Here is an 18,374-nt window from a genome sequence, read left to right on the forward strand (position 1 = left end):
TAACCACTGCACCACCAGGGAAGTCCCTGATCTGGTAATTTTGGATAAAATACTCAAAGGAAATGGCTCCAGAGGGGAAAAATAGAATTTATACCAGTATTTATAGTTATCTGCATATTATAAACACGTTTGTATATTATTTATATATAATATTTATAAATAAGTACATATAGACATACACACATATATACACGTATACACACACACAAACAGAACCAATTACATGCCCCTTTTGAGAACTGGCAGCGCAAGCATTAGCAGAATGGAATAAAGTTATTAGAAATGATAATAAGCCCACACGCTTAATATTTGGAAAGAGCTGCATGAAATAAATTCAAAAAGAAAAGCCCTGTGTGGTCTTTGTTTCAGGGATGCAGGGAAGCACAAGGCTGTCGGCTGCTGTCTCAGGGACTGGATATTCTTCAGCAGAATAGATAACCTGGAGGAAATACTGACTAAATAAGGCAGTTTCAGGTGATCAGTGCTATGAAGAAGATTAAGCGCCATGGGATCGGGAAGAGTTTAGGGCAGAGGGGTGATGCTCTTTTGGGCGTGATGGTACGAGGGGGAGGGTTCTGTGAAGGAGCCATCCAGGTGAAGGTGGGGCTGGGCAAGGAGCGTTTCCAGGGGTGGGACAGCACTTTGAAGCCTGTCAGTGCCCTTCTGGAATGAGTTGGGCACGTGTGAATGAAGAGCAAGCCAGTGTGGCCAGATCGTAGGCAATAATGGTAGGTTTCCTGGATTACAACAGAATAGTTAACTTGGGAGTGACTCCAATAGCCAGGCTTTACTTTTTTACGGTTAAAAAATTTTTATTGTTTAGTCGTGGAATTATGGTGGAAGTACAGAAGTATATGAACCAAGCGTATGTTTTAAAGAAGAAAGATAAAGCAAATAGCCGTAGACTCACCACTAGGTTATGAACTAAAATACCTTGAATCCCCTTGTAGCTGTCTGACTGTCCCCCTCCCTTGCTTCCAGTGGTAAACATCGTGTGACTTTTGAGATAATGACTTACTTGCTGTTCTGTAATTTTGTGACCTATACGTGCAATCCAAACATAGGGTTTAGTGTAGCTTGCTTTGAACTTTATATGAAAGAGCCATACTGTGTGTATTCTTTCATGGCTTGCTTCTTTCTCTCCAAATTGTGAGGTTAACCTGAGTTGATACATACATTTATTGTTATTTTTACTTTATAACGTATGAATATAGTATAATTGAGTCATCTGTTGGTTGTTGTTTGGTATTTGCTTTTCCAGTGTTTGGCTATTGCTGTGGTCAGTTCTGCTATAGAAAGTACATGTCTGTAAGTACACATGTGCAAAAGTTTATCTTGGGAATTTACCTAGAAGGTCAATTGGGAGTTGTAGGGTATCATCAAACTTACAAGAAAATGCCAAAGTACTTAAAGGGGAATTATACCGGTTTTTACCCTCGCTGGCAGTATATGAGAATTTTTGTTGCTCGACATACACCCGTTCTTGAGGTTGCCGGACTTAATTACATTTTGCCAATCTCATGAGTGTATTGAGGTATGTTGAGGTTTTCTCTTCACTTTTATAATCACTAATGAGTTTTGAGCACCTTTTCATGTGGTTTTGGGCCATTTGGATTTCCTTTACTTCCTTCTGTGAAGGGCTTTTTCAGGCGTTTTGCCCCATTTTTTATTGGCCTTTCTGCCTTACCTCAGTGATTCATAGCTGTTATTTGTGCCTTCGGGTGTGTGCTTTTCTTCACTCTTTTTATGTCTTTAAAATTTTAATGCAGTCACATTTTTTAATCTTTCTATATTAGTCTATTTATTGCTTTGTAACAAATCGCCCCCACCTCCAGTGGCCTAAACAGCAGCCATTTATTTATTTCAGTTTGGACTCAGCACACTGGGCAGTATGGTCTCATCTGGACTGCCTCCTGCATGGCGGGAAGCTCTGCTTCTGAGGGTGGGATGTCTGACCGATGGGGCCATAGGTGGGGGGCCTGGGCGACATGTCTTTCATCACCCAGCAGGCTAGCGTGGGCTTGATCACGTGGACGCCAGAGGCTTCCAAGGGAGTGGAGCATGGGTGTGCAAAGGTTCTAGAGCTAGAGGCTCCGAATTAGCGCAGTGTCACTTCTACCACATTCTTTGGCCGCAAGACCAGCCCGGATTCAAGGGGTGGGAAAATAGACGCTACCTTTCACCCGAGGAGCTGCAGAGTCCCACTGAAAAGAGAAGCTCCTACAAAGGAGGGGTGGAGAATTCAGACCGTGCTTGCAATCCATCACATTATACATTATGGTTTTGCTTTTCTTCTCTACTCCAAGGGTAAGAAATTACAATCCTGTATCATCTTCTAAAAGGTTTCTGGTTTAGCTTTGGAAGAATGAAGTTTCAAAAACTGTGACAGTGGAGGATGTTGATAATGGGGGAAGATATGCCTGTGTCCGGGCAGGGAGTCTAGGGGAAATCTCTGTACCTTGTGCCCAGCTTTGCTGTGAACCTAAAACTACTCCAAAATAGAGTCTGTTAAGAAAAAGTAAAACATGAAACCAGACCATGACAGCAGTTGAAAGAGCTGGTGAGCATGATTAGAAAGTTTAAGAAGTGAGAGGAAGCAGCTTGTCGAGGAGGGCATTGGGGAACCATTGTACTTAATGATTGGAGGTCAAGAGTTGGTTAAAAAAAAAAACAAAAAACATTTTCCAATGTAAAAATAATTTTTTGCTTTCATTCCTTGTCTGTTAGCTATAATACAACGACTAAGAAAGAGAAGATTGCTGCTCCTACTATCTTACCAACTTATTCAAAACAGCCCTCAGCATTTATACTGTGTGGTTCGCTTTTGTTCATATTTATTTTTTTGCCTGAATACTCTTATCAGAAATTATGGATTGTGTTTTGTTCAACTTTTCAGTTTGCTTGACCTGAAGTTTTACTTTAACACGATCTGTCAGTATTCATTGTAGTGAGCCAGGATCCATACGGGGTGCAGGAGTTGGGAAGCAGCTTCTTTGAAAGTGCTTTAGACCAGAGGCAGAATTGTACCCTGGTGAGGGCATGGGTTTTGGACAGATGGCTCTGGAATAGATCAGACTTTTGCTGATGTAGTACCTGTGTGACTTTGTGCGAGTTATTTAACATCTCGGAGCTTTGGCATTCCATGGTTAAATAGAGACTCTCAAGAGTATTGAGTAAAGTTAAAAATACACCTATTCTCTAGCATGGTGCATGGCCCATAAAATAACTGTTAGCCTGTTGTAGAAGTTGGGTTTTCCACTATTTTCTATGACGACAATAAAAAGAAAGAAAAATGAGGACCTGTAGGTCTTTTGCAGAATGAATTCTTTCTGCCACTTAAATGTGGCCTTTGGTTTCCGTTCCTGCTGCTGTTTTCTATGAATACTCTTTGAATCCTCTGGATTTCTCTGGCTGGAGTTGAACCATCAGTTTAGGGCATCTGGTTGGCTGACTTTGAGCTTTGAGACCCTTAATATTTGAAACGCTGGCAGCCAGCTGGATCTCATCCAGCCCTGGGAGATACTATCAAGTGTGTGTGCTCCTAATCATAGACGGAACTTTTGCATCTGGGAAGTTCTGACCTGAGTGAGTAGAGAAAGGGAAAGTGCTTCCAGGAACAATATATATATTTCTCCCGCACCTGCTCCATCCGAGAGCATTAGCATAGAAGACAAGCCACCAGAGAGTGCCCGGGTGGGATGATGGGCCCCTTGGCCGAGGAGTTGGGTTGTGTCTCCTCACAGATCACGTGGAGGAGAGCTCTACAGCTCTGCCATCTGAGGAAGAATCAATTCCTGCTGAGCCTTGACCTGAAGCAAGGACCCAAGTAATCACTCCATCTTTCTTTCCAGGTCTTTCGGCAGCCCAGCGGAAGTTTGCTCATTCACTCAGAGACTTCAAATTTGAGTTTATCGGCGATGCAGAGACTGACGATGAACGCTGCATAGGTGCGTAAAGACCGGGTTTTGGTTGGCTTTCCTTTGCTTTGGCCATGAAATAATCATTCCTTTCTTCTTACAGATGCTTCGTTACGTGAATTTTCTAACTTTTTGAAGAATCTGGAAGAGCAGAGAGAAATTATGGTGAGTGGTGGGGTGTAAAATAACAAGTCCATCTTTAAGTGGGGTGGAAATCTGGGTAGCTGGTTCTGGTGGAAGTTTTGGTGCATTTGTCCATGGATGAATAGCGCACAGTAATGGAAAGATTCCCAGATGAGGTTTGGGGAGCCTGGATTTCTAGTTCCCCAGGGGTGCCGACCATCCTGGATAAGTTGCTGGACCTCTAGACCAAGACCCTGTGTCTTCATCTGTAAAAGACTGTGTTGAAATATATCGGTGCTTTCTAGATTTTTGTTAGCCCTGGAGCAGTTGCATTTAAATCGAGTCTCACGCAGAATCTTAATATGTTAAGAAGACAAAAGCAGAACATCTTACGGAGAGGACAGCAGGGCACAGTTGGAGCTTGCCTCAGTCTTCTGTGGATTTCTAGGCTGTGTGGAGAGGAAGAGAGCTCGAACCTGGAAGTCCTTAAAATCCCACTTTGCCTTGAGATACATGATCACAGTAGTAGTGAATAATAGCTCCCCTCTGTTGAGTGCTTTCCATGTGCCGGATGCTACGCTGAGTGCATTGAGTAGATCCTATTTAACATGCATTTTGAGGGTATTGAATAGTATTCATCCACCTTTCTGAAAACTTTGTATTTCTCTCCTGATATTCATTCAACAAAGATTTACAGCAGACTCGCCATTGGATTATGACACATTATCTATTTTCACCAGTTTTTTCAGGTTTTTAAAAAAAATGACCATCTGTTTTTTCTATGTTCTCGAGAATGAGAACTACCTAGAATTATGTGGAAGTGTACCTGTATGAGGGGGTTCAGATGTGGTGGTAATAATATTGAATATGGCAGCTAAGACAATTAACCTTTACTCTGTGCGTGGTACTGGTCTAAGCTGTTTACCTACGTTTAAGTCATTTAATTCTCACATCAGCCTTATGAAATAGACTCCGTGATTGACCCCTAACTGACCAATGAGGAAATGGAGGTGCAGCACCTTGCCCAGGATCGCATGGCAGCTGAGGGGTAGAGCCCGGTCAGGCCACAACCAGACACCCTGGACCACCTGCCAGCGTGGCCAGCTTCCTAGATGTTGCTGCAATCTGGCTGGTGGCTGGTGGGGATTTCTAGCTGGTAGAATTGGAGTAGGAGAAGAAGTAGGAGGAAAGCACTGATTTTTGACTGAAGCATGACAGAGACCTATGGCCTCTAAAAGCTCTAGCGTAATTCGCACTGCACCCTAAATTCTGAGATGATTTGTGCCTATTGTAACTACCGAAGCGGGCACGTGAAGGTACTGTGCTCCCACTAGGTTTTTTCTGGCACAGAGTGACATACATAACCCTTATTCGTGTGTTCCTATAGTCACAGATCTTTCAAGCTCTTTAGAGCAGTCTAAATGTGAGAGTGGATAACTGCAGTGCCATGAAGCCACCCTTCTATTGCATGAAGTGGGTGCGGACGTGTGGGTGGTAGAAGTGCGCGTTCTTAGTTTATGTTCATAGTATCAACTTTCTGTTCTCAATCCTCCTTGAAATTTAGTTGTATTTTCCTGGGATCCTGAGCATTCAGCAAATATGTATTTGATCTCCTTTTATGTTTCAGTTACCGTTTAGAATCTGAGCACACAGCCGCAAACAAAGGAAAGTCCCTGCCCTCACGGAGGTTACATTTTGGAAAGGGGAGGTGATAAATGAACAAATGTATAACACATTGTCAAGTAGCAGTAAGTGCTACAAAATGAAATTGAGGGAATTCCATGGTGGTCCAGTGGTTAGGACTCTGGGCTTTCACTGCCGAGGGCTCAAGTTCAATCCCTGATCCAGGAGCTAAGAGCCCACAAGCCGTGTGGCGTGGCCAAAAAAAAAAAAATGAAATTGAGAAGAGCAAGGAGCCAGGGCACCATTACATCTAGAGTGGCGAAGGAAGGAAGGCCTTTCCAGTGGAGAACTATGGAGGCATCCTGGTATCTGGGGGAAGAGAGTTTCAGGCAGTGTGGTGCTGGGGTTTAGCTCTGCAGAAACACAGAGTGATATTCTATAGTTGGCCCTCTGTATCCACGGATTCTGTATCTGCAGATCAAAAAATATTTGAAAAAAATTCCAGAAAGTTCCAAAAAGCAAAACTTGAATTTACCACGTGCTGACAACTGTTTACCTAGCATTTACATTGTGTTCACAACTATTTACTTAGTATTTTCATTGTACAGGCATACCTTGTTTTGTGTTTTTTTAGTTTTTTAAAAATTATTTATTTTTGGCTGTCTTGGGTCTTCGTTGCTGCACGCGGGCTTTCTCTGGTTGCGGTGAGCAGGGGGCTACTCTTCGTTGCGGTCCGCGGGCTTCTCATTGCGGTGGCTTCTCTTGTTGCGGAGCATGGGCTTCAGTAGTTGTGGCTTGCGGACTCTAGAGTGCAGGCTCAGTAGCTGTGGCGCATGCGCTTAGTTGCTCCGCGCCATGTGGGATCTTCCCGGACCAGGGCTCGAACCCGTGTCCCCTGCATTGGCAGGCGGATTCTTAACCACTGCGCCACCAGGGAAGCCTCCATACCTTGTTTTATTGCACTTCACTTCATTGTGCTTCGCAGATGCTGTTTTTTTCATATATTGAAGGTTTGTGGCAACCTTGTGTCAAGCCAAGTCTTCAGGCACCATTTTTCCAATAGCATTTGCTCACTTTTTGTCTCTGTCATATTTTGGTAGTTCTTGTTATAGTTCAAACTTTGTCATTATTATTATTATATTTGTTATGGTGGTCTGTGATCAGTGATCTTTAACGGTACTATGGCAAAGAAATCACAACTCACTGAAGGCTCAGCTGATGGTTTGCATTTTTTAGCAATAAAGTATTTTTTTTAAATTAAGGTATGTACGTTGTTTTTTAAAGACATAATGCTATTATTGCATACTTAATGAATCATAGCACAGTGAAAACATAACTTGTATATACTGGGAAACCACAAAATACGTGTGACTCGCTTTACTGCAACATTCGCATTATTGCAGTGATCTGGAATTGAACCTGCAATATCTCTGAGGTCTGTCTGCCTGTATTACATATTGTAAATCATCTAGAGATGATTTAAAGTATATAGGAGGGTGTGCATAGGTTATACGCAAATACCATGCCATTTTATATAAGGGACTTAAGCATCCTTGGATTTTGGTGTCCATGGGGATCCTGGAACAGTCCCCACTGGATACTGAGGGACGACTGTATTTCCTTTTTTTGTTCCTTGAGATGAGTTGGCTGGAATGTGGTCTTAGCTCCAGGCTGTCTGATAAAGAAAGCATGGTTCTCAGAGCTCTTGTTAACTGACCTATTGATTTAATCTTCAGCTATGATGGGAGTTGATGGGGTCTCTGTCTTAGGCAGAATGAGGATGACAGGGCTGGGTTTCCAGTGCTGGGTAGAAGTAGGAGTAGGATGTTGTCTGTATAAGGCCACGAACCTCAGAAAGGAATGGGACAGCATGTTCCAACCCATTTGCGGGAATGGCAGTTCCTGCCGGATAGCAGGAATCTATCCAAAGGCAGAAAGCAGTGGAGGGCAGTTACTACCAACCACAGAATTAACAGGACGCCTAATACTTTTTAAAAAATTATTAGCTTAACTTTTTTTTTTTTTTTTTGTGGTACGCGGGCCTCTCACTGCTGTGGTCTCTCCCATTGCGGAGCACAGGCTCCGGACGCGCAGGCTCAGCAGCCATGGCTCACGGGCCCAGCTGCTCCGCGGCATGTGGGATCCTCCCGGACTGGGGCACAAACCCGTGTCCCCTGCATCGGCAGGCGGACTCCCAACCACTGTGCCACCAGGGAAGCCCTAGTTTAACTTTTTAGTTTGGAAAATTTTGAGCATGCGCAAACAGAAAGGAAAATATAATTAAGCTACATGTGCTCAATATTCGCCTTTGATAACCATTGCCACACAACCAGCCTTGTTTCTCCTATACGCCTCACCACCCCACTGCCATTGTTTTGACAGAAAGCCCAGTATTACATCGTTTCATCCATAAATACTTCAGTGTATAACTCTCAAAGATAACTCTCTTTATGAACCAAAATATACTTGTCACACCTAAAAACAAATAATAATTCCTTGAGATTACAAAGAATTGGGCCATATTCATTTTTTCCCCTGATATTCATTTACATTTTGTTTCCTCCTCATGCCTGCGTCCTGTAACAGTCGGTTTGAATCTGGATCCAAATACGTTGCATTTGACTGATAAGTTTCTAAGTCCCATTTAATCTATGGGTTTTTCTTTCTCCCTTTTCCCCTTGACAGGAATTCCTGATACTCTTCCATTCATTTTAAAAAACCTTTAAAATAGCACTCTTCCTGAGTTATCGTTGAGTTATAATAATAAAATGGATAATAACGAAAGTAAAAAAAAAAGGCATTTGACCCATATTGACGTTATTTGGGTGTTTCTGTCTAATCTTGGTAGTCAGTGATCACTTTTTTTTTAAACCATGAAAATTGCGTGGCATCATTATGGCTACTTTTGGTTCATGAAATAGCTTTGAACACTTCGTAGACAACAAATCTTTGATGATTTCCTCGACACCAGCCTGAAACTTTTTTTTTGTGGCTGCATTGGGTCTTCGTTGCTGTGTGCGGGCTTTCTCTAGTTGCGGCGAGCGGGGGCTTCTCTTTGTTGCGGTGCTCGGGCTTCTCATTGCGGTGGCTTCTCTTTGTTGAGAACAGGCTCTAGGCATGCGGGCTTCAGTAGTTGTGGCTCGTGGGCTCAGTAGTTGTGGCTCATGGGCTCTAGAGCGCAGGCTCAGTAGTTGTGGCACACGGGCTTAGTTGCTCCGTGGCATGTGAGATCTTCCCGGACCAGGGCTCAAACCTGTGTCTCCTGCATTGGCAGGCGGATTCTTAACCACTGCACCACCAGAGAAGTCCCCAGCCTGAAACTTTTGCATAAGAAAAGATAGCTCCCTCAAGAAGTATCCAGTGTGGCCCTGGAGAGTAACTGGTAAAAAGTGAATTAAAATATGTTATACTAAGTGCTAAACAAAAGTATAGGGTGTGGTTGCCTGGGGAGGGGAGGAGCTAAGCCTGTGCTGGTTGGGAAAGGCTTTGTGAAAGAAGCAGTATTTGAACTGGAGCTTGTGGGGCAGAGATGTGGCTTGTGGGGGGTGTTTGTATAGTTTAACAAGCTCATACCCACCAACACAGGGACAAGGAGATAAGGAAGGCCTTTCAGGAGCTAAAGTGGATGCCAGTGCTTTCTGAGAACTTTGAAAAACTCGTGTTTTCCTTAAAATTGCCACAGAGTAGCAGCATGTTAAAAGCCACATATTAAAAAAGGCATGCAAAATGATAGCTGTAAAGCAGAGGTAGAAATATTCTAAGATTGGTTCTAAGAGTTTAACAGTCTTTATGGTCACTTAATCTTTAAAATTGGTTAGTCAGTGGGCACATGAAAAGATGCTCAACATCACTAATCATTAGAGAAATGCAAATCAAAACTACAGGAGGTACCATCTCACACTCGTCAGAATGGCCATCTTTCAGAAGTTTACAAATAACAGATGCTGGAGAGGGTGTGGAGAAAAGGAACCCTCCTACACTGTTGGTGGGAATGTAAGTTGGTGCAGCCACTATGGAGAACAGTATGGAGGTTCCTCAGAAAAGTAGAGTTGCCATATGATCCAGCAGTCCCCCTCCTGAGCATATATCCACGCAAAACTATAATTCAAAAAGATACATGCACTCCTATATTCATAGCAGCACTATTTACAATAGCTAAGGCATGGAAGCAACCTATCCAGATGAATGGATAAAGAAGATGTGGTATATGTATGTGTGTACACACACACACACACACACACACACACACACACACACACACACTGGAGTATTACTCAGCCATAAAAAAGAATGAAATCATGCCATTTGCAGCAACATGGGTGGAACGAGTGATTATCATACTAAGTGAAGTAAGTCAGAAAGAGAAAGACAAATACCATATGATATCACTTATGTATGGAATCTAAAATATGACACGGGAATTCCCTGGTGGTCCAGTGGTTAGTACTCTGCACTTGCACTGCAAGGGGCACAGGTTCGATCCCTGGTTGGGGAACTAAGATCCCACAAGCCACGCAAACAGAAACAGACTCACAGACAGAGAGAACAGAATTGTGGCTGCTGGGGCGGGTTGGGGGGATGGGGGAGGAATGGACCGGGAGTTTGGGGTTAGCAGATGCAAACTATTATATATAGAATGGATAAACAACAAGGTCCTACTGTACAGCACAGGGGACTGTATTCAGTTATCCTGGGATAAACCATTATGGAAAAGAATATAAAAAAGAATGTATACGTATGTATAACTGAATCACTTTGCTGTACAGCAGAAATCAACAAAACGTTGTAAATCAACTCTACTTCAATTAAAAAAAGGTAATTAGTATTTCCCAAAGTCCTAAATTAAATGATGGTGCAGCATAATAATTAGACATTTATAATTAAGGCTGAGTCATTAAAATGTTAAAAGATATCTATAATCTGTGTTTTAGAAGGCAAAGATCAATGCCAGATATTTTTTAAAAAGCTTTCCATCTCCTGAATAAATGTTAAAATGTAGGACTTAGGGCTTTAAGGTATGAAGACATGAGTTTGGAAGCTCCACAGTCAGGAAGACGTGCTTGTTTTGTTGGTTTTGAGCCACTGGGTGTATCTGGTCATGTGCCTCCTCTCTACCTCAGTAGGCTAGATACACATGCATAGTTGAGCAAACGCTGTGGCCAGCACTGTGCCAAGCGCCATCGAGACAAAGGCATCGTTCCTCCCCTTGAGTGGCGGGCTGTCTGTTGGGGAGATTGCTGAAAGCGTGCATTGTGGTAACAGTTATTGGGGAATTCGGGGAAGGCGCTTTGGAGACATCATTTCTGGTCTGAGTTGACACATCAGAGTTAGCCAGGGAAGGAAAGATGGAAGTGAAGCCCCAGTTTCACTTCCTTAAGGGAAAATGGATTGAATTTGAGAATGAAGGAGGACTATGTTTGCATATCACTGCCCTGCCGCCCCCCCACTAGTGTCCAGCTCTGTAGCTATTCAAATGAAGTGTTGGAAAGTGGAGAGAAGGCCAGTCTGGGAAATCAGTGGTTCCCTCCATGTATGAAAGTCAAATTTCTTTGAATGGATGTGCTGTGTCCTTGAAAAGGCCAATATTGCCTTTTTCAGGACAGTGTTTTCAAGCGAGTAGTTTTTCCTGATAATATTGCCAACCTAGAGGTGGAGAGCCGGGCACCGTTAGTGGCCAGGATGGCTGTGTCGCTTCCGTGCGTGTCCTCCAAGGAAAGTCCTGTGCGGTGTTTCCCTGCCAGAATTCCAGACATGGTTCTCCCTGGCGTGGCAGGACATGCTGTACTTATCTGAGGTGGGCAGCTGTCCAGGAATTTAAGGACTTTTAAAATAGTGCTGTCGTGTTCATGGTGTTCTTTTGAAAGCCCTTCATGTTGCATTTACTTCTCTGCATGCATCCTGTCATCCTGTCTTTCAGTTTTTGTCTGTTGCTGAAATGTGACTCTCAGCGTCTGAAGGTTCTGGCACATCAGGGCATTTGCGTGAGACCCCGCGGGGGAGGGAAGCTTGGGGGAGGAGGGGACGCCGGAGAGAGAAGGGAGAGCTCGCTGCCCGATGGTGCACAAAAGGTGCTTGCTCCTCATCCAGAAGGGGCCGGGGGCGACTGAGCTGGCCAGCAGACATGGGGGGTGTCTTGTCCCGCAGCTGCATCCTTCTCTCCCTTGAGCAGGAAGACCCTGTGTGTACACAGACTTATTTGTTTTTGATGTGGACCATTTAAAAAAAATAAATTTATTATTTACTTTTGGTTGTGTTGGATCTTCGTTCCTGCATGTGGGCTTTCCCTAGTTGCGGTGGGCTACTCTTCGTTGGGGTGCGCGGGCCTCTCATTTCGGTGGCTTCTCCTGTTGTGGAGCACGGGCTCAGGCATGTGGGCCTCAGGAGTTGCAGCATGCGTGCTCAGTAGTTGTGGCACTTGGGCTTAGTTGCTCCGTGGCATGTGGGATCCTCCCGGACCAGAGATTGAACCCGTGTCCCCTGCATTGGCAGACGGATTCCCAACCACTGCGCCACCAGGGAAGCCCCATGTATACAGACTCTTTTGGCTTTTGAGACCTCTTTCTTTCTTTTATTTTCCCTTCCCCATGTTTTTCCCCACAACGGATTTCACTCTTGTGAAAACACTGGGCCAGGGAACACTTGCTGGGTGATTGGCCTTGAGCTTCCGTCTGGATAAAGAAGGCACTAGGCTTCTGAATCCTGAAGGCTTTTGTTAATACAGTAAGTCCCCTACACACGAACCGAGTTCCGTTCTGAGAACCTGGTGGTTAAGTCTAACGAAGTTAGCCTAGGTACCCAACTAATATCATTGGCTATATAGTACTGTACTGTAATAGTAATTACAGTATTACTGTACTGTAATACTTCTCTTACAAATAATGCATAAAAAACAAACACAAAAAATAAAACATTTTTAGTCTTACAGTACAGTACCTTGGAAAGTACAGTAGTACAGTACAACAGCTGGCATACAGGGGCTGGCATCAAGTGAACAGGCAAGAGGAGTTACTGACTGGAGGAGGGAGAGGAGGTGGGAGAGGGTAGAGCTGAAAGATTGTCAGCAATAGGAGACGGAGGCCAAGCTGCAATTTCACTCATGCCTGACGTTGATGGAACGCACGTTCGCATCTTTGAAAGTTCGAAACTTGAAGGTTCATATGTAGGGGACTTAACTGTAGTTTAGATGCTTCCAGGCAAGACACGATGGGTGTTTCTTCAGCCCTCGTCTGATTTGCTTCACTCCTTTCTCATCATTCTTTCATTTTCTCAAGGATCTTACAGAAGCATTTGGTTAAGTGATTTCTATATCTTTTGGGAGTTTTGACACTGATTTTTGTTTCAAACTTTCTCTGACTCTTTTAAAATTTCAAAAGTCCTTCATGATGTTCTTAAAATAATATTTGTTGGTTACAATGAACTAAATATCTTTTATTTCTGGGGAGGAATTTTTATGATATTCTTTCTTTAGTACACCCTAGGGCAGTGGTTCTCAAAGCTGGGTCCCTGCACTAGTAGCAGTAGCATCACCTGGGAACTTGCTAGAAATGCACATTCTTGGGTCACACCCCAGACCTACTGAATCAGGAACTCTGGGGTGGGGCCCATCAGGCTGTGTTTTAATAAGGCCTCCAGGTTATTGTGCAACCTGCTGACAGCAGAACCACTGGCCTAGGGTGCAAGTGAAATCTCCACCGGCTTTCGTCATGGTCTTGTAGCTAGATCTGTCTGAAAGTTGGAAACACTATGAATGGCTTTTTGATGACTTTATGCTTCCCAGGATGTTAAAGTAGTCTTCAAGACCCTAAGCTTTCACTTGTCGTTTCCAAAGGGTTTTGGACTATATTAGTTTATTATAAAGGAACAAGTTTCTGCTGTTCGGAATTTTAGCGTGCCTTAATTTGTGTTTAACATTGCTTACGAGTTTCTATAGTGTGATAAGTATCTAAGGTATTACATGCCATCGGAAAGATTGTGCCTTTAGTGTTATCTAATTCTATAGTGTATCAAACCTACTTTAATCAGTTCTTTTACAGATAAAGTGACACATTTTTTTTATGCAGAATTCTCTTGGCAGTCACATTCAGCTGGGAAAGAATATCCCTTGAACTTACAGAAACATTTCTCAGTTTAGTTTAAAAACTGTCAGTGTTCTACATTTTTTTTTAAATTTTTTTTTTTTTCTTGGCTGCATGCAGCTTGTGGGATCTTAGTTCCCTGACCAGGGATCAAACCTGGGCCCACAGCAGTGAAAGCGTGGAGTCCTAACCACTGGACCACCAGGGAATTCCCTCCTGTCAGTGATGGAAATTCATGAAGAACTTTTCTCCTTGGAACTGACCTTTACAATTGGACAGCACTGTTTTTCTTGTACATTCATTACAATTCAGTCAGAGGCAGATGTCATTGTGAAACCTGTTCTTCAGGAATGCACCTTTTGAGATCTTTCTCTGACCTAGAATCCTCTAGAGGCCACAGTCGGGGCTAACTCAAATCAGACTTCTGTCATGAGCGCACGTGTCACAGGCAGGAGGCCTGGGCTCCTCGCTGACCCTTTTCATGTGCGGCCTTGCCTCCTGACTCAGTGTCTTTGCCATTGGTGACTCACTGTCATCTGTGCCCTCGCAGCCTTGTCATCATCAGATGCTCCTTCCCTACTGAAACTTACGTTTCCTGTGTTTCAGCTCCTTGGGCTTGTTCTCTGCTTCTGCGGAATCAGCTCGCTCTTGCCATAAACTGGTCAATCCTGACGTGAAAGAGTAAAAAGCAGGCGTGGGTTCCTGCTGTTTACTCCCCCACCTCCAACAGGGGGCGCCAGAATGTAACCAGTCCGCGCAGTCGGCTCTCTCATCCAGAGGACTGGTTCCCTTAGTGGGAATTAGTTCAGCTGAATCCACAGTTTCATGAGGAAACTATTTTCATTCAGATCCTGTCGTGAAACACTCAAAGGTATGGCCTAGACTCCTAAAACAAAGAGCTGAGGGGGAACTTAGGGAAACTTAGATTTAACCCCTTCAATGAAAAAAAAAGGGGGGGGAACAGGAACAATGAGGTGGAGGGATTTGATTTATAGCACAAGTTAGTGACAGAGATGAAAAGAGCATCTTTCTCCCATCTCCTGGTCCTTGCCTTGAGCTCCTCGAGATTTAATACCCTCCCCTCCCCCTTCGAATATGGGTGAGGTGTATCCCCCAGGCAGCAGTCAGGAGGAGACGTGAATTTGGTTTTTAATTCTCCTGGCCTGTTTGGACAGCTGTAGCCCCTCACTGCTTCAATCAGCAAACCACTTAAGGACCGCTGAAGGAAGAAATTATGAACCCTGATGGTGGATGGGAGACCTGCCATTGAGACCTTCTGGATGGGTCGAGGAAGTACCAGTATTAGTACCTAAAGAGTGGGTGCTGGCATCTTGGAAGAAAATCCCAGACGCCATAGTATCTGGGATTTAAGGGAGCACCCCTTAAAGAAACGGTGCAGCGCCAAGATTCTTGATGGTACAGAGGAAGAAATGTGTGGGGAAAACCAGATATTGGTGACTGAGCTGAAAAGTGATTTGGAAGAGTTGGACTCTGAAAAAGCTTTAGAAATATCTGAAGTATATTTTGCTTATTGTCTTTTTAAAAAGTGTACACAAGAGGGATGTGTGATAAAAATATATCTAACTGCCCAAAGAGCTTTTTCAGTAAATATAAAAGCTCTTAGAGTTAAGATAGTAAATGAAGATGTCATCATCATTTTTTTTTAATAGTATGTAAAAATATGGAGTGTCTTAGTATTAGTGGCATGTTAGATTTAATGAATCGCAGTACTGCAGTGGTGATGGGAATTGTTAGAGGTCCAGGGGAAGACTAGTGGCCATGATAGTGTAGTGGAAAGAATATGGATTTTGGAAGCCGTGGCAGCCATGAGGCACCCCCAGACCTCCTGCATCAGGGAGTGGAATCGACCGTTGGGCCCAGCTGCTGTAAGGTTCCATCGCTGCTTTAGTGTGAAGGCCACGGGTTCCAAGCCTGCCCCCAGCCAGTGAGTGAGCACAGCAGGGGTACTAAAGCAGTCTCATTCCTGGGGACTCTGGAGTCCTCTGACAGGCAGCCTTGGCTCGAGGAGTCCCTGATGGTCTGGTCAGACTTTTTCTAGAACTGCACTGCAGTCTAACATGCATCCACCCCACCTTCCTTCTCCCACCTTGTCTCCTTCCCCTGGGGCCAGATCTGCGTTGCTTGCCTCTTCCAGCCTCCCCTGGCTCCCTCTCCCTTTTCTCTCATAGATGTTTCCCCTAATAAATTTCTTGTATTTCGAGCCCTGTCTTGGTGTCTGCTTTTTAGAGGACCTGGTCTAATCCAGACATAGACTGTTCTGAAGGAGAGAGAACGTGTCCATACAGGAGACTCAACGTGGGCCTTCACGGTGACTGTTATCACCAGCAGCAGGAAATGTTGCATTGATCCAGAAATGCTGTTCTTTATACTACTAAATTTGTGAGAGAATCCCACTTCGTTCATAAAACAAATATGTTTGAATGCCCATTATGAGCTGGGCAGTGTTCTAGCACCTGAGGATACAGTGAGGACTTAGGCCCTTTTCCAGGATGAGGTGTTTAGCTCGTGGCTGCATAGCAGAACGAGCTATCAAGGGCCTTTCTGCCCCAGGCCCTCTCTTTTCCCTCTTGGCCACTCAAGGAGCCCAGCCCTCACAGAAGGACTGGAGAGCTCGTCTCTTTGTTGTTGGTCAGAAGTGTAGGTGTTCTTTTCTGAATAGTTCTCCTTTCTACTTCTGTCTCTGTCTCGTATTTTCTTTCTAATTTTTATTGGAGTATAGTTGATTTACAAGGTAGTGTTAGTTTCAGGTGTACAGCAGAGTGAATCAGTTATACATATACATATATCCACTTGTTAAAATTATTTTCCCATGTAGGCCATTATGGAGAATTGAATAGAGTTTGTCTCATATTTTCTCGATTCAGTAGTTCATTGCCTTCTTATTCATGAGGTTCCATTTCTACCTGTGCCCCTGAGTAATACCATTCACCTCGGAAATTAAAATTTTCTTATTTAAAGCTACAAACCCACCCAATTTCCAGTTCTCTCATGAAGCTTTTACAGCTTTCTGACTGGCTTATCTTTTACTCCGGTGGGGTTTTATTCCTTCTCATCATGTTCTGCCCAAGTATTTATTTTGTCTAAAAAATACAAGCCAGGTCTTTGTGTCCCTCAGGCACAGAGGGAATGAGGCTCGAGGTTAAATATCTGCACATCCTTATTAGGTTAACTCACTCCTACTAAACCCAATAGCTTTTGTTTGAAGATTCTCGATTTTTCCTAAGTATGATTGAAAACAACGCCAAAAACCTTTACTGGTGGGGTCTGTTTGATTTAAATAATGAGTAAAATTGGTACTTTTTTTCTATTAATGTCCTTCAAAACTGATGCTCCCCTCTCCCCGCCACGAACGCTAAGATATTTGTAGAAGACAGGCATTAAGTGAACCTTAAAATTTTGTGATACAATGACCTAACATCTTTTTTGAGAGCTAGGTCATGGCCAAACCTCGAGGGAATTAACTCGGAGCAGAAGTTGTCAGACCTTGAGCTCAAATCCTCTTGTTTTGTTAGGTGTCAAGCTACTCAGAGTTTAGGATTGAAAGTTGATAAAAACTCGGGAGTTTTTATTCTTGGACTGTCTGAATGAAAGCATAAGTGTGGTAAGTGAAGTCATGAATTTGGAATATATGTCAGTATTTTACAAATTATGGTTCCTAGGCTTTTCAGTGAAGTTGCCTTGGTCTGAAAGAATCAGACATCCAAGGAGCCATTTCATATTAATTGGCTCCTGATTTTCAGGTGTAAACTCTGCAGAATTAATGTGCAGTCCCTCTGCACCTGTGTCCTCTTTAGAACTTTGTGTACAGGTTCATTAAGACGCTCTCCAGTTCTTGTCAGTTTGAGCTATTAGCACTATACAATTTAATTTCATTTTTACATTAATTTTTTTTCTACCAGGAGGGATCAGCTTAGCCTGTGCTGTACTTAAAAATAAAATATCATCCAGGGATTTATTTATTTTGAAGTTAAAATTGCTTCTAGCATGATATACTCTTCTTTGTTTTACTTAATTGTGTTAAGTAGACAGAGAGCAGGTATTATCCTTCTTTATAGTTGGGAATATGCAGGCAACAAAAGAGAATTATTTTTCCTATGGTCTAAAAACAGAACTAGTTCGGACAAAGGCCAAGTGAGAAAATGTTGGTCTCCTATTTGTCTCTGCAGCAGGGTTCTTTTAGAAAAACCAATTGTGAAACTTTTTCATTTTTTGCCAACATTAGAGCCTTTTAAAAAAAAAGTGGGAGGACTCTATTCTTCGTTTAACTTTTCCCTTTAAGATTTGAGCCTAGATTAATGGGGGAAGGTATAGCACAGGGTGAGACTGGTTAGATGGAGAAAAAGGTAGCAAAGGATGCATGTGGATGGGGAGTAATCTCATTAATTAAAGTGAATTGGTTTAATCAGGAGAAAAATCTTGTTTAGGAATATTGAGAAAGATAGTACTGAAATCAGTTTGACAAGATTGTTTAAGGTTCTGAAATTTAAAAAATGTTAATCTGGATTCTCAGTTGCATGGTCTGAACAGAAAGAGAGTTTATTAAAGAATATTAGGTAGCTTCCAGTATCTTTATCAGTTTTGGGGAACCGGGAATGATGCTGAGAGTTGCACTACA

At 43.1% G+C, this 18,374-nt stretch overlaps 1 protein-coding gene across 2 annotated transcripts in view; it reads left to right on the forward strand.

Annotated features, from left to right (window-relative positions):
* The window catches only part of ARHGAP10 (Rho GTPase activating protein 10), a 326,233-nt gene that overhangs the window by 77,746 nt on the left and 230,113 nt on the right, over nucleotides 1-18,374 (forward strand). For both annotated transcript variants that reach the window (XM_082652719.1, XM_082652720.1), the window contains exons 2-3: nucleotides 3,852-3,947; nucleotides 4,021-4,082. In XM_082652719.1, the coding sequence (XP_082508845.1) occupies nucleotides 3,852-3,947; nucleotides 4,021-4,082 (158 nt within the window). The remainder of the gene's footprint in view (nucleotides 1-3,851; nucleotides 3,948-4,020; nucleotides 4,083-18,374) is intronic.

Source organism: Grampus griseus (genome assembly GCF_964374135.1).
Source record: "Grampus griseus genome assembly, chromosome: 4".
Classification (NCBI taxonomy): Eukaryota; Metazoa; Chordata; class Mammalia; order Artiodactyla; family Delphinidae; genus Grampus; species Grampus griseus.